The sequence below is a fragment of the Periplaneta americana genome, chromosome 11 (genome assembly GCF_040183065.1).
Source record: "Periplaneta americana isolate PAMFEO1 chromosome 11, P.americana_PAMFEO1_priV1, whole genome shotgun sequence".
NCBI classification, from domain to species: domain Eukaryota; kingdom Metazoa; phylum Arthropoda; class Insecta; order Blattodea; family Blattidae; genus Periplaneta; species Periplaneta americana.
This window is the reverse complement of record NC_091127.1, coordinates 89,603,281-89,620,390: the sequence shown is the minus strand read 5'-3', so window position 1 is coordinate 89,620,390 and position 17,110 is coordinate 89,603,281. Positions and strand designations below refer to the sequence as shown.

General features: G+C 35.3%; 1 protein-coding gene across 5 annotated transcripts in view; it reads left to right on the top strand.

Moving 5' to 3' along the window:
- LOC138709177 (methionine synthase reductase-like) overlaps positions 1 to 16,755 on the top strand; it is a 69,440-nt gene extending 52,685 nt beyond the window's left edge. For all 5 annotated transcript variants that reach the window (XM_069839744.1, XM_069839743.1, XM_069839742.1 and 2 more), the window contains 2 exons: positions 4,159 to 4,297; positions 16,442 to 16,755. In XM_069839744.1, the coding sequence (XP_069695845.1) occupies positions 4,159 to 4,297; positions 16,442 to 16,521 (219 nt within the window). In that variant the 3' untranslated portion in view covers positions 16,522 to 16,755. The remainder of the gene's footprint in view (positions 1 to 4,158; positions 4,298 to 16,441) is intronic.
- Positions 16,756 to 17,110: the final 355 nt, after the last annotated feature.

The following is a 17,110-nucleotide window of genomic DNA, read 5'->3' as shown; positions in this document are numbered from 1 at the left end:
TTTAAGACATGAAAGTGATTATTATAACTACATACCGGTATACCTAAGAAATATTAGTAAATTAATACATAATGTGCATTCAAACATAACAAAACTTAATTGGTATATTAACTTTCATTTATTAGAATTATATTATAGCTAGCGATAAGATATGTTTGCACTGGCTTTAAAACAGAAGCGAAAGAGCTGGATTCTTGGAATTTATAATCGTTTTCTTTCCGATGGAAATTTAATTTTCCAGCAGGATAATCACCCCGCGCACTCCGCCATATACATTCAAAGACGGTTCACGGAAAAGCATGAAAAAGAGGAGGATTGACAAATATCGAGACATCCCACCTCAAAATCCAGATCAGTTCTGGGATCAAGTTCTGGCTACCTGGGAAGATTTCGCTAAGGACCAGAACTATTTCCGCGATCTGGTGGACTCAATGCCCCGAAAATGCCAGGCAGTGATAGACGCTGGTGGCATGTGGACAATGTATTAGATCCACATGTGTATTTCTTTTATTTTTCTTTAATTTGTTTGTTTATCTTTGTTTTATTTCGGGAAGAAAATTGATCTCCCAAGAGTTTTTTAAATTCTCCTAGTGGAGCCAGAGTTGCGAAATAATTCGTTCCACTACGCAAAATTAAAAAAAAAAATGAAAGGTAACATGCATAAAAATTAGTTACGTTGATCAAAAAAAAAGGTTACCACCGAGATTCGAACACGGGTCCCTGGGATGCCAAGCCAACTCGCTACTGACTGCGCCATCAGAGAGTAGTGACGTAACTAGCGCGACGAGGCACATATAGGAGCTCAGCTTGAAGTCTACGGAGACACTGCACATATAAACGTACTCGTGTAAATATTTTAATGTTCAGTACTAGTTAATGTTTCATTTGGACTGATTTACTGAAGCTTGGTGAAACCGGCCCTTACTCTAAACATTCCTCAAAGAGAAACATAACATGTTATTTTCACAACTTTTGTCTGAACAGCTGTGGTGTTATCCGCCATGTTTAACTGTTTGTTAAATGAGTTAAGGGCCTGAAATCCTACATTTAAAGTTAACAAACGGTTAAGAAGCTGTTAAGCCAAACTGGTGTTGAACAAATGGAAAAACTGTATTTAACAAACTGTTGAAGGTTTAACAGTCGTTAAGTGTTCTAACAATACTTGGACAAACCGGCCCTTAATGTTCTGCTTTTATTTAAATTTTTGCTACTTGGCATACAGTACGACTGACTATTTTTAAGTTCTAGTGGGAATCTGAGATTGTCAGATGAGTGAAGTCTTTCTTACTAAAGGTACGGTCACACATCGCTACTTTTGCAGAGCTGCAATACAAAAAACTGCACAACTCTCATACTGTGATATGTGAACAATGGTGCAACCCGAAAATTAGTGGCTGCCAAACCTGCTGCCTGCTACGTTTTCATGCTGTGTGCAGCTTATAAGTAGCGACATGTGAACAGGGTTGTCAAGTTGCAGCCGCAGCATTTTTGATATCAGTTTTGTTGAAACTTTTGCTGCGGTTGTGACCAGTGTTGCCACCAAATGTGCCAATGATACTTTTACTGTTTGAATATATTTTAATGTTAGATGTGATGAAGATAAATGATTTGTAACAGTTACTAAATATACAACACAGTCTTAGTATATTTGCTGACGATATAATTCATTTTTTTAATTTTTCATAGTGTAGTTTCAAACAGGAGGGTTGCCAACATTGATTACGTGAATATGCTGTTGGTTATCATTTAAGTATATAGGCGTTTTTAATGGCTTTGTAGTAAAAATAATACCAATTTCTGAATACTAGTTAGGACAGAAAAGCAAATAATATTTAAGTAACCTATCGCATGAGTTTCATAATAATGCGAACATAACCACAAAATGTATATTGAGAAGTCAACATGGAGATGGAAACCTCAGCTAGACTGCAGCTGCAGAAGTAGCGCCTTGTGTGTGAACAGACTCACAACCTCCAGTTGCAACTTTTGCAGCGCTCAGGTTGCACAGCACGAAAAGTAGCATGCAGCGCGCTACTTTTGGCTTACGTGTGAACACAAAATGCAACTTTTGCAGCTGCAGTACAAAAATTGCACAGGAAAAGTAGCAACGTGTGACTGTACCTTAACAATTTATGCAGCTCTGTTTGCTTTAAGTAGAAATAAATTTATTTTAAGTTCCCAAATTAGCATTATACAACTCTCAGAAGAGGTCACTAAGATTAACGTGTTCTCACTTATAAGGGTTAAAGGATAGGATGATATTCAAAGCAATGATCAAAAAGATTGCTAAAATTACCTCTGAACAAATGTTCTGGGGCCAGAACCTGCAGTCCCTATTTCTTGATGACAATCAACGCAATGTTTTTCAATGTCACATGCATATTATACCAAATGATGGGTTAAGGCTGCTGTATTATCACTCTCACCAAAGACAGCAAGGCTGTTCCTATATTATTGCATAAAAATCATGTGGCTAATTTAGGAATTTGAACAGAACATTGTACCTTACAGAAACATTTTGATAGAATGAATTTAGATGATAACCCTGACTACCACAGATGCAAGTTAAAAAGTATATAACATAATTTAAATTCGTGTGGACCCACCGATATATAGCAACAATTTCACGTTCGCATGCAGAGGAATATGGGTTTTATGTGATGTGTGTGTCTCGAGCACAGTGTCCTTATATAAGAGGTTTAAATGTATATGGAATTGTCTCATCCTTCACTCTCTGCAATCCAGTGCAGTTCAAACAGTAATTTATTTAATATTCCAGGCAAGAAAACAAACCAATAAATAAGTTATTATATCATTAGATAACGAATCTTTAAAGTTAGTGGATTACTAAATTATAAAATGTTGCTGAAGTGATGTTTGACTGACTGTTACTTATCGTTTCGTTAGCCATTTAAGTTTCTATTTTGAGCAAGTCACCATGTTGATTATAATTAACTTTCACACTAGATAGCACCACTATAAATATCCAATTGAATGCAGAATGTCCATAAATTAATATACTCTTTGATAACCTAAAACACCCTTTGATAACCTAAAACTGACCTAACAAATCAATATTGTCATATATTTCTATGATATTAGATCTGGGCAATTCTGCAGTTTACCTGAAAAAATGCTGACTGTGTTGGAGAGTGTAGTTATTAATTTTGCCACTGGACTTCTGTACTCTCTGCTTATAATTAACTTTTTAATTATAGACATTTTAACAGAACATTGTATATTACAGAAACACTTCTATAACATGGGTTTAGCTGTATTTCTGATTGTCACAGATATAAGTCAAAAAGTGAAACAGTAGAATATGTTTTGTAGATTGTCCTGTTCTTGCAAAACTAAGGACATTTTTGGTGTTTGATATAACAGTCATCAGCAGTAGTCTTTTAAAAAAATAAATAACCTCAAATTTGTTTCTCTGTATACAATTATCTTAGACATGAACTGTATAAGCTGGTAGCTTATTTACAGCTTGTATTAATGGAGTGTTAACTTCTTAGAGGACAAAAATAAGACCTCTAAGATAGAGGACTTTTTAGCAAACTATTGATGTTTGTACTACTATTTATAGAACTGTTAAGGGTCAAGAAACCAGTAAATATATTCTTGCAATCTAGCATGAGATTATTTATTGCATCCTAAAATTATTAGAGAAGCACCTCTGTTTTCTAGGATTCGAAATTTATTTAAGTAGCTAGATAGCTAGCTAGTGAGTACAAATTAAAATTATGAAACAAAAATGTTTCTAGCCACTACCGTAAGAGCTAGGCTCATGTACGGTGTGGTCTTAGCCAATAATATAACATAAAATTTACAGGGACAGTTTACTAAATACAGTAAGTAACTTAATTCAATAACACACAAGAGAAAAAAAAAAAAAAAAAGAGAGAAGAAGAAAGAAAAAAAAAAGAGAAAAAACACATTAATATAAATTGACAATCAGACAGAAGCCAGTGATATTTAATAAAATTTGTTAATATTATATATCATGAATAATTTTATAAATTTCTTTTTTAAAAGCTTTAATTTTAAAATATTTCAAATTTGAAAAAGATTTGTAATTTTATTATAAAGACTGTATGAGTGTCATTGTAAAGTACTGGGTAATTTGGAAGGTTCACGTGTTGTGTTTTCACCTTCTAGGATAACATCAGACTGCACAGCAAAGAATTCGTTCACCAAATATTTGAGAAGAATAGTACAATTTATGTGTGTGGAGATGCCAAAAATATGGGGAAGGACGTATTTGAAGTTGTTGTATCTGTTATAGAACAAGAGAGAGGTGTGTATGTTAATTGATTGCAAGCACTAGTCTTAAGTCATACGATTTTATAAACATGGATTGTTGATTAAAAAAGTTGTTTATTTTAATCGGATAGACTCTAATCAATTATTTATGGATACAAAATATTTTAGTTTAATCAGGTATAGTTGTCATAGAATATCTTCGAGCTTGACGACCATTAGGATAACTATTTCTGTTCCTGGAAGTAGGTTTGTAGGAGAAAAGGATGGGTATGGCAATGTTATTAGTAGGGAACGGAATTTGGAGTAGTAAAAGCTAGTATTGGCATCTACACAGTCATTTGTTTACAATCCTTTATACCAAGTCCTCCCCTCCATGACATACTCGCAGATCTCTGCACGTCAACAACAGGTGAATGGGACAGTTGTCGCATAAGAACTTCAACATACAGGTTTGCATTTCAGAGTAGTGAAGTGCAGGTACGATGCCGAAAGTGAAACCAACTAACAATACAAAATTAAGAGCTGGGGGTCATGATTAGAAGCTATCAATTATTACGCACATCACCTCCAATCTGTGAAGAAAATGGTCCAGTCTTTCGATCCGGATGATGCCGTTGCGATTCAGATATGCCAGGAACTGCTAAATGATAGAACAATCGAGAAAGAAGTCATGGATATTAAGCCAAATTTTGGATATTTACCGGATGCCATTATTCAATTGGAAAAGTCAGGAGTAGAACTAGTTGAGCAAATAAATATTATGAGGACTATAGTAAATAAACTGAGTGCAGTAGAAGGTGAAGTAGGAAAACGTGTTGGTGAAAAAATGAACAGAATTTTAATTAAAAATTATGGGTACGGTATTCTTAGTCGGATTTCAGATGTACTAACAAAAACGTGTCCCAATGACGTCATTCAATATGCTAATTTAATTGACGTATCTTGTTTCAAGTACTCTCCAATTGTCTCTGCAGATGTTAAAAAATTTCCTTCCTTGCAACAGAGCAAAGTTGTATTTTGAAAATTTGAAAATAATATTTACAATTTATTATAACAAGGCACAGCAGGAATAATTGTTTCATGAACAAAACATAACATTGTTGTCAGACTACCTAATAGAATTTAATCTTTTAGACCCTTTACAATCAGGTTTCAGAAATGGCCATAGCACTTCTACTGCTTTGTTGAATGTTACTGAGGACATACGCGCAGCCATGGATAAACGACAGGCTACTGTACTAGTTTTATTGGACTATAGCAAAGCCTTTGATTCTGTTGACTTCGATCTACTATTAACTAAACTACAAACGCTACACCTTTCTGATAGTGCTATCACCTGGATGTACTCCTACCTTACTGGCTGCCAGCAGCGTGTCATATCTAATAATCGTTTCTCATCCTGGCATACTGTAGATACAGGAGTTCCTCAGGGATCAGTATTAGGCCCCTTGCTCTTCTCTATTTATATAAATGGAATTTCCAACTCATTTAAGCACTGCAGATATCAAATATATGCAGACGACGTTCAATTGTATATTTCAGCCCGTCCCGACGCACTAAACGATAGCATTAATAGTCTGAATGAAGATCTTGATTCCATCTCTTCCTGGTCTCAACAATTTGGGCTTAACCTAAACGCATGTAAATCACAGGCTATTCTGTTCGCGAACCGTAGATTAATTCCTGAAGTCAACGACCTGAATATTCCACCTGTGAAACTGAATAAAACAATCATCCCGTTTAGCTCTACCGTCAAAAATCTCGGAGTACATTTCGAATCTAATCTCAATTGGGATACGCATATTAAATATACATGTAAGAAGGCATTCTCTATTCTCCATTCACTAAAAAGATTGTATCATTATCCATCTAAATTAAAACAGACGCTGGTACAGACACTCATTCTACCTCACTTCGATTATTGCGACGTTTTGTTCAGTGATCTCAGGATTGATTCCGCTCAGAAACTACAGCGTGTTCATAACGCGTGCGTCCGCTTCATTTGTAATGTTCGATACTATGATCATATCTCACCTTCTTTCAAGAAGTTATCATGGCTTAGGTTACATGAGAGGAGAAATCTGCACTCACTTTCTCTCTTATATCGAATTATGCACTCTTCATCCCCCTATTATTTATTCGCTCGATTTCATACTCTCTCTCGCTATCATAATATTAATACTCGATCACAACGCGATAACACGCTAGAAATTCCACTTCACGCATCGTCTCTGTATTCCTCATCCTTCACTGTTGCTACCTCTCGTCACTGGAACTCTCTGCCGCCTGAAGTCAAGGGCTGCCGAACATTGAATTCTTTCAAATCCAAGTTAGAAAATTATCTTATGACGAGTTGCCAAACTAACTTACTATTATGACAAGTGTTGTATTGCATGTTTCCACGTATTCACATTTTTTTATGTTCTAATGATATTCAACTTATTTTATATTTTTGTTTTCATATTTTCCGATAATGTTATATCTCTAATGTGATAAGTTGAGCTATATATAATCTTAATTTTCCTTATTGTGTGTACTTAGAAATATTGTATTCACTGTATACTTTGTACTGCACTATTTTATTACTACTATTAGTATTATTATTATTATTATTATTATTATTATTATTATCATCATTATTACTATTCTTATTATTATTATTATTATTATTATTATTATTATTATTATTATGAATAATTGTCTTTTTTTTGTATGCCTCATTTATTTTGACCTGCTGTTCACATATTATTATGCTTTTTTCTTTCTTTCTGTATGTTATATACTATGTCTGATTTCTTCTTATTTGTTGTTTATTTTTTATTATTATTATTATCTTATTTAGTTTTGTGTGTAAAATTGTAGTGTAATTTGTAAATTTGTAGTGTTTTTGTAACGCAGTCTTTACTCCTGGTTGAGTGTTAGAGAAGGCCGTATGGCCTTAACTCTGCCAGGTTAAATAAATCATTATTATTATTATTATTATTATTATTATTATTATTATTATTATTATTATTATTATTATTATTAATTGAAAATGCCATTTCGTTTGGTTCAACATATAATGATACTGTATTAGGCTATATTGTAAATATTGCAATATATATTGCATATATTGTAAATATTGTAGTATACGTTGTATACATATTATCATATTTCCTGACAGAAAAACACACATATTCAGAGACGAGTTCCATACAGAAGACAACTGTCTATCAACCATCAATATGTCGACAAACACGCGAAGATGCAGAGGTTGATATTTAACTATGTACAGGGACATCACTTTATTTTTACTAACATTTTTAACATTAACCTGACTATACTCGGAAACACTGTTGCCCCCTTCCATTACAGGAGTTTGATGTTACTAGTGCAATATGTAAACAAATCATTTTACTAGGTACAGGAGGAGAGAAAAGTAGTGTATCCATTTATGTTGTAGGGAAATACGATATTACGATTTTCAGTTTGATTATCACTTTTACGGAATTTTCAAAATACAGTAGAGTAGTAACATTTTTTTTTCTAAAAACTCAACTTTTCAGGCGGCTATGTTCGTTATGTAATGTCTATTTTATTTAGCATATTAATTATTGATGTTAACATACAATATAGAGAGTGCATTTAAATTGAGGGGGTCATAAGTGCTGTAAGTGCACTTAAGTTACTTTTGAGAAAATGGGGATTAAATATTTAAGCTTTCGTAAAACCGGTGAAATTTTTATTTGAATTTTAATGTGTGATGCGATTAAAATATCCCTTTGCCACTAAAATTTTAGATACTTTAGCTTACACTGGATGCACTTAACTCATGTTGTTACAAATGTCACTAGCATTCCTTTGCTTGTAGCCACCTCAATTCAAAATAAGCTAATATGAATTTTTAAACAAGTTGCTGAAAATGGTTGCCATTCATTACAATGCAGGCTTCAATTCTTTACGCATATTATTAAAAACATTTGAATCATATCCTCTGAAATTAAATTGATCGTTTCTTCAATATAATTTTTAGTACGATATTATTAATATAGGTTCTTTCTTCTATAGAAAACGCAACCATATTTCTGAAACACACTATACACTGCAGTGTTTACTTCACGGCTTGAAGACTTCGAACGCAACAGCAGCCATAAGTTTGTGTGTCTGACGGGAGCAAGGGCATTAGTGAAGGGGTGGGGGTGAAGTACATTCAGAAATGCAGGTACAATAAAAATGCAAGTAAAAATAAAATGATATCCCTGTATATTTGTAATGTTGTTTATTGCTGTCTTGTGCGTTGCCAAGAAAAGCACATATAGGGTCCAAATACTACTAGTGAACATCAATTTAGTAGTGGACACCTTCGAAACATATTTTATTATAACACCCGCAATCAATGGTATTTCTCTTTACAGTTGCATTCGAGCTTTTAAACAGGTCATTTTTTGTAAGGTGGATTGCTATTGACTTTTAGTTTGTGCCAATCACTGAGCCAGAGATAGCAAATACAACTGTATTCCGGAAATAGTTTCAGTTCCTTCTTCTTGGTAATAGTGGGTGCATGCTTTTGAATCGGTAAGCGTCTGCTAATTTATGTGATATTATTAAGTTTAATACATATAATTTATGATGTTTTGTAGTAAGCTTTCATTTAGAACAAGAATAAAAGTTATCTAAATATATTTAGTGTGTATAGTAGGGGTGTCCAGTACTGAAGCATGCTTTTGTTAAATATTTTAGTACTGGACACATGGGGGGTCCACTATTAAAATAACCTTTTTAATGGTGGACACACAGTATTTAATGATGGACATCTTAATATTTTCCAATGCAATTAGTTGATTTAACTCACTTCTTGTGTGTTTTCATTTTCTGTTAGAGATGCTTCTTACTGTGTAGGCCTAAATAAGTTTCTGTATATTCTCATAGATTTGGTTTTTCAAATACAAGACTGTGACCTACATTAGTTGCAATGCCGAAGATCAAGGTGCTTAAACGTCCTATCCTCCAGTATCCTGAGGAGAAGATGACTGAAGCTGTAGCAGCAGTACGAAATGGTATGTCAAAGAAGGAAGCAGCGCGCACTTTCGCTGTGCCAAGATCAACACTAATCAGGAAGCTTAGTGGCACTATTCCTGAAGAAAGAAGAATGGGGCCAGCACGTACGTTGACAGCAGCTGAAGAAAACCTCCTTGCACAATGGGTTTTATCATTGGCTAGGAAGGGTTTTCCAATTACCAGGCACTTGTTATGCAATGCGGTGAAGAGGGTGCTTGACGTAGATAAACGACCCAATCCCTTCACCAATAACTTACCGGGAATGACGTGGTTTCATGCATTTATGAAACGCAATCCTGTTATTTCCGAGAAACATGCAGAGAGTTTAACTCGATCACGTGCATCAGTGACAAAGAAGAGCATCGAGAAGTGGTTTCAAGAAGTCGAATTAACTTTAACTGCAGATGGCTTCAAGGATGTTCTAAACCATCCAAGGCGGATATTTAACACAGACGAGTCTGGCTTCTTGTTGTGCCCAAAAAGTGGTAAAGTCCTTGGACCACGGGGTAGAGGGGACTTTTATCACCAGGTACCCAACAACGAGAAGGAACAGTTAACAGTAATGGGTTGCTTCTCGGCAAGTGGAGAAACTGTGCCACCTATGGTCATTTTTCCGTACAAGAGATTGCCACGAGATGTTGCAGATTCTGTGCCAGATTCATGGGCAATTGGTCTATCGGAGAGTGGTTGGATGAACAGCGAAGTGTTCTTCGAATACATTTCGAATCATTTCATGCAATTCTTGAAAAATGAAAACATTCCACGACCTGTGGTAATGTTTGTTGATGGCCACCGCTCCCATTTGACGCCCCACGTGAGCGACTTCTGCAGTTCAAATGACATCGTGCTGGTTGCACTACATCCTAATAGCACACATCTCTTGCAGCCAGCTGATGTTAGTGTTTTCAAGCCCCTAAAGGATGGCTGGAAAGATGTTGTACGCCAGTGGAAATTTGATAACTACCCAAAGGATGTAACGAGGAAAACATTTTGTCCTCTCTTGCAATCTGTCTTTGCAACCAAAGCTACTGAAGAGGTAATAAAGAATGGGTTTCTGCGCACTGGGCTTTACCCATTCAACTGTCAAAATGTCAATTTTGACAAATGTATCCAGAGTAGAGAGCTGATTAATCCTCTGGAAGAAGAGCAGAAAGAAGAAGCTTCCGTATCCCAGACCAAGACCTTCATTGAAATGCTGGAGGAGAAAATTAATCCTGTCACTTTGGCAGCATTCAAAGAGGTTCGAGATGGGGAGCAGTGGTCAGGTAAGGAATCTGCTAAGGATTTGTTTCATCTTTGGCGTGACTGCAGAATTGGAGAAGTGGTGAACTCAATTGGGAACGAATCTCTAGAACAACAAACACCTGCATCCGAAACATCACCCACTAGGCCTACACCTGCAAGCAGCACTGCGCTGTTACCAGGTCCATCTCAAGTCACACCCAACTCCCCCCAACCTGGTCCATCTTGTTCATCTCCATCCTATCCCTCAAAGAAAGGGGGTACTATTAGCAGCCCCTTTAAAAGATGCCTCTTTTATCCAAAGACCCCAGAAAAAAAAGTGGCCCAACATAGACAGGTATTCCCTGCGGTTGTCTCCTCCCAAAAGTGGAAGCAGCATTTCATTTTGTCAGAAGAGAAAAAAAAGAAAAATATGCCAAAGAACAAAAGAAAATTAATCGAAGATCCCAACGATTGGCTTTGCAAGAAATGTGGTAAGAGTTTAAACGACGAGAAACTGAAGAAACTGAAGCGGACATGGGTTGAATGTGACAAATGCAAAGATACATACCACTTTAAATGCATCCCAAAGTCACATGTGAATGCATTTGGCTTGGATGAAGAGGATATGGAGGAAGACTGCATCGCCTTTCTCTGTCACAACTGTGCTACACTCAGTGAAGATGAAGATAGTTTTTCTGATTAAATAGGCCTACCGGGGAGTCGTTTTCATACTGTGTAGAAGTTTTTTTTTAAATTAATATAAGTGAAAATAAGGCCTAGGCCTAGTGTGATTTTTTCTTGTCTGAATGTTATTTTTGTAAAATTTCAAGTTGTGTTTTCTAGATTTAAGGGTAGTGGTTAAGCAATGTTAATTACCTACCGCATTATTTCCTTCATATATAACACACAAGGCTGTCTATTTACTGTTTACTGGTAGAGTATATTTTTCAGATCATTTGTTTATTTTGACTGGGTGTCCACTACAGAATTTTTTTTATGTCCGCTACTAAAATTTGAGTGTCCACTACTAAGATTTTGTCTTCACTATACAAAAAGTGATATAAAATTTAGCCAGAAAAATTCAGCCAAAATCAAACATGCCTAAGTGAATGTAGATGTGTTTAAATATATGATTCATATTTTGAAAAATAAATCACTTAAAACATCAACCATTCAGAATTTATTTAAATAAAAAAATGCTTAATTGTGTCCACTACTGGTATTGGAACCCTAGTTCAAAAAGAAATGCAGATTATGTATGTAGGTCACTATATGTCATTAAATATTCAATTTTTTTATTCTAAAATACGTTTACAGCACGTTGCATGTAAGTTTGTATGAATTGGACTGTACTCGTCCATGCAGCTCGCTTGACAGTCGCTGAGCTACGAATATCTATACTACGTTTCACCATTCTTTATAATACTCCAAATCCCTTTCCCTAGTTATTAGTATGAAAACTAACCCTTTACACTGTTGAAATGAAAAACATCCTCATACTGTCACTGTCACTCATTTATTTCTCTGGAATAGAGAAACGACATAGAATGAGATGAGTAGTCAATATTTTCAGTTCTAGCATGCATGCATAACAATCCACGCTACAGCATCTCTTGTTTTGTTCCTCCTTTTCTCAACCACATTTTTCTGTGATGTGGGATAAGCTCGGAGATATTTTGCGTCCACTGCTTCCAAATATAACGCTAGTCTTACTGCTTGATATTGTTATTGGAAAAAATTCCTTCCCAGATTGATATTTTCAGTGTGTAGGACGGATTAAAAAATGTTTGCATGTGATGATAAAATAGAGTGATAAATATCTCAATTGTGTTGGAAATTCGCATATACATGCATATATGAGAGTCCATTTGAAGGAAGAATCAACGAATTAGTAGAAAAAATTTGTTGACATTGGTTATAGCAATTCTTCTTCCTCATCTTCTCTTCTTCTTCTTCTTCTTCTTCTTCTTCTTCTTCTTCTTCTTCTTCTTCTTCTTCGGGATTCTACAGTCATGGCAGTCTTCTGACTTCCAATGCCCTTGTATGCCTTTCCAAGGATCTTCAGTATCCAGATTTCTGGAATTCAATAAGTTATTCATGTGTCCACCTCTGTGGAGTAATGATTAGCCTTCCTGACTGTGAAACTAGCCTTGATTCAAATCCTGGTTGGGACAAGTTATCTGGTTGGGGTTTTTTCCAAGGTTTATCGACAACCACTTGAAGCAGAATTGCTGGGTAACTTTTGGCATTGGACCTCAGACTCATTTCACCTTCATTAGTATAATTGAATTCTGTCGTCCATTTGCAAAATGGGACATGTTCAAAATAACAAAGTGTTGGAAAATTGCAAAAACTGTAACTAAGTTAACAAATTAAAATGTTCACATATTTTGTTCTAATTAGAACACTATGGATACATACATTCAGGATCCATGAACATTTAAATTTTTTAAGTCTGTTATTATTTTTTTTGTGTGATTTTCCAACACTTTGTCATTTTGGATGTGTCCCGTTTTGCAAATCGACGACAGAATTAATCATCTTGGTAGTTACAAGTTGACCAGGAGAACATGGCAGACGTGATTCCAGGATCCACCAACAGATGGCATCTGTCTGCAGGAGCTGCACATATCCAGAGAAGTTGCAGGAGCTTTAATAAGCGGACTGTGGGTGATCAGGAGAGTGTAGCTCCCTTGGATAGAGGGCACCTTGGTGAGTCATGGGATCAATGGGGGCATGGACTTCTGGTTGAGAATGCAACAGAATCAGGCACATGAATTGTGAACAGATGCTATCAATCTAAGGAAGCTGCAGATTAACATCACAGGCAGGCGGAGAAACAATCTCCATTCAGAACTGAATGCTGTGGCTGAATAGTTATGATGGCATCATGCAGTGAATCATGCTCTTGAAGAGCGATCCTAATGGACTTCAACAATCATTCCAACATAAGGAGATTGCAAATAAGCCTAAGGCTGCGGTACTTATCTGCTGGTCCTCCTCCGAAAGAAAGAAAAAAGTTATTCATGTAGTTAGTCTAGATGGTCTTTAGCCTTCCTATCTTCTTCTTCTTTCACTGCCTCCATTCAGACAGTTTATTTAGCCATAATTATGTCTTCTCCCATTCTTACTATGTATCCGAATCATCTTAAACTTCTCTCTTCTATTCTGTTATTTCTTCTGTATTCACTAGGTTACAAATTACTTCATCCTTTCTTGAGAGCCTAGCTACAGTTCTTAAATAATCCACTTTCAATGCGTTAATTTTATTTTGTATACTTTCTTTAATAGTTAAGATTTCGCTTCCATATTGAATGACAAACTTTAGCATAGATGTTTTTATTCTTTTTATTAGTCTAGATATATGGTTATTCTAGAAAACCGAGTTTAAATAGCCTGTAACTTCTTTTCTTTCCTATCTGGTACTAATTTCTTCTTCTTCTTCTTCTTCTTCTTCTTCGGTATTTCGACTGTTAACCATTCCCAGATATATAGCTTTTTATGTGAAAGATATGTGTTATAAATTTTACTGCTGTTTTTACTAATGTTTCAATTAACAGGAAAACAGTCACTTTTGTTAAAATTGGTAGTTAGTCCCCATTTATATTACATGCGTCATTTAGTTTTCTTAACAAATATTCCAAATAAGTATAGTTATTATTATTTAGTCAACTGTCTGAAGACAGGTCTGAACCTCACAAGTGATGCGAACAAGGCACCACTTACGAGGCAACTGAGCTGGAGATAATGCGATTGTGTGGCCAGCTCCTTTCCCACCCCTCATTGCATACATCACCGACTAGAGTTGACGGCAGTTCGGAAGGTGATCGGCTGCTATATATGCCATAGCATTTCTGGCATGTGACATCACAAGCTTGTATCGTAGAACCAATTAGAATCAGTCAGTCAGTAACAAGCGCTTACCGAGTTCTTTTATTCACGTGTGAGTGTTTTAATACATTGAATAAGTAAAACTAACATATACTGTGTGTGTAAGGTAAATAAATGGAATGAGAAACTGTAAAAAGACGAATATTGCACAGGCAGACGTGAGAAATAGTGTTTAAGATGTGTAATTATTTTAAAAACTTGACGAGCAGAATGCTGCTGACCATCATGGTGCTGGCTGCAACATTGTCAACTTGCAAGAAACGACTGCAGAAGCATGTCTTGTGGGTTTGCGAACCTTGCAAAGAATTTTTAGTGAAGGAAACAGGATTTGTTTGGTGTCATGATTACATTAATCAACGTCAAAAGTCATTATTATCTTTTGAGAATTTAAATTCTCTTCAGTCCTACTTGTGCTGCTTGTGCGCATGTAGTACAATATGGCAATGTTGTAGACTCCCTCGTTTACTCTCTCTGTCTCCCTTGGTGCTATCTCTAGAAGACGACCACCTTCCGAAATACCGTCGACTCTAGCTACATCAGACTTCAGATGCATACAAACAATTGTTCTTTTATACATATCGTCAAGTGAGATGCACTGCCTGATAATAGATATACCTCAGAACCTCAAATCAGAGATGAATAAGTACAGTATGCTACTACATTCTGGTCATCTTCATAATGTTACATCAAAACCGCAGTGTAAGAATCAGCTGAAATAACGAGAAAAATATTAATTAATTTTGAGCATTAAATATATAAATATACAAGAATTTAATAACAAGTGAAACAAATGAGAAACCAGTAAATATCATTAATTTAAAAACTGTAGAAACGTTTAAATTGCAGTTATCTCATAACCACTGTTTGCCAAGATAACGTACTGTAATTCTGATTGAAAGATAATTCGAAGGTATTAAGTAGGAATCATTGATTAAAATACCCATGCCCCAACATTGTTGTTTCCAGTTTGTGAGTACATTCTGTTTTGTTCATGGGACATTTCTGTTCAATTGCTCTTGTAATATTAGACGAAATGTCTTATTTCGTATATTTGGACATGTCCCCCCCCCCCCCCCCCAATTATGTTTTTAGTAATTGCTTGGCTTTGTGAACTATGCCTACATTCGGTAATGCAGTGTTGAAAATTCTGGTCGGGACATTTTGAGGAAACCTAGTCTGAAATGAACTGCTTTTCTTTCTGTCTGCTGAGTTAACTCTGTGCTAGCATATCTGCCTCCAGACTGGCCAGCCTGGGTTCGATCCCCAGAGGGGTCAGAAATTTTCCTATCTCAGGACTAGGAGAGATGGTGGTGCACAACTTCTAATCACTAGATTGTGCACCAATATGCCTGGGCTACATTTCAAATCTCTCCACAGTACATAAGAAGAGAAGGTATATGTTACTGTTGATAGTGATTCATCTGTCGGACAAGGATGTTAAGCCTGGCAACTCCCTTGGTGCTATTCGATAGGAGTAGGCTACATGCCGGCACTGGGTTTCCCCTTCTCCCTTTCTCATCATCTTCATCATCATCATCATCATCATCATCACTCATTCCATACATACACTTACATGAACACTTAACATATACTCATCCTAGTACACAACATAACTCTACATAGATACACATCATGTACAGTGTGGCCCACCGAAGTGATGTGCAACTAGAAAAATGGGTCACATCCTGCCATCTATCTGCAATATGCGGAATCTGTATTACATAAAGTAAAGTGGATAGGCATTGGATACGTACATACATGAATATGTTAATTTCTTTTGTATCCTTTTACAATGTTTATGTGCTTACATGATAATCACATCCTGCCATCTATCTGCAATATGCGGAATCCGAATTACATAAATTAAAGTGGATAGGCATTGGATACGTACATACAAGAATATGTTAATTTCTCTTGTAGCCTTTTACAATGTTTATGTGCTTATATGATAACCTTCTGTATTAAATATCATACAGCTTAACTATATATGTTTCATTTAAAAAAAAAACTATATTTCACTTTTCAGCCATTGAAGAACAAGAGGCAAGACTTTTAGTGAGTGAGCTTCAAAGTCAAGGGAGATATCTACAAGATATTTGGATATAAAGCATTTTACTTTTTTTTTTTTTATCAGCTTTTCATACATACAAGTGAAAACAAGTTGCATAAAGTATAATATATATAAGCTGTCATTAGGAATAACTTACTTGACTTTTTTATTTAAAGTAAAATATTCCGGTATTCTACAGAAAAATGAAAAATGATATAATTGAATGAACTAATTTGCTGTGTTTTGTACTCATTTAACCAGTTCCAAAATTAAATACAAATATTTTTATATTTTGTAGTGTGTTTCTAGATAGACCACTAGTTCTCAACCCATATATCCCAGCGTATGAAATATCATACGAGAAATACGTAATTTTGTTTATTCAACTAACAATGTAAATATTGTTTGTTATGAGGGTTTTATCTATTATTATTATACAAGAATATTTGAATTTACCACACAGAAAATTTCACCGTTTTTGAAACTGTCTTTTGTCCTTTAGTACAGTAGACAACATCAAGCTGTCAATCAATGGAAGCAAAAACGCACCAAGGTAAACAATTTTGGCTTTATTTTATATAATACTATAATTTTTTCTTTCTTTCTTATGTAATAATATAAAGAATGATCTTTATTGCTTCTATA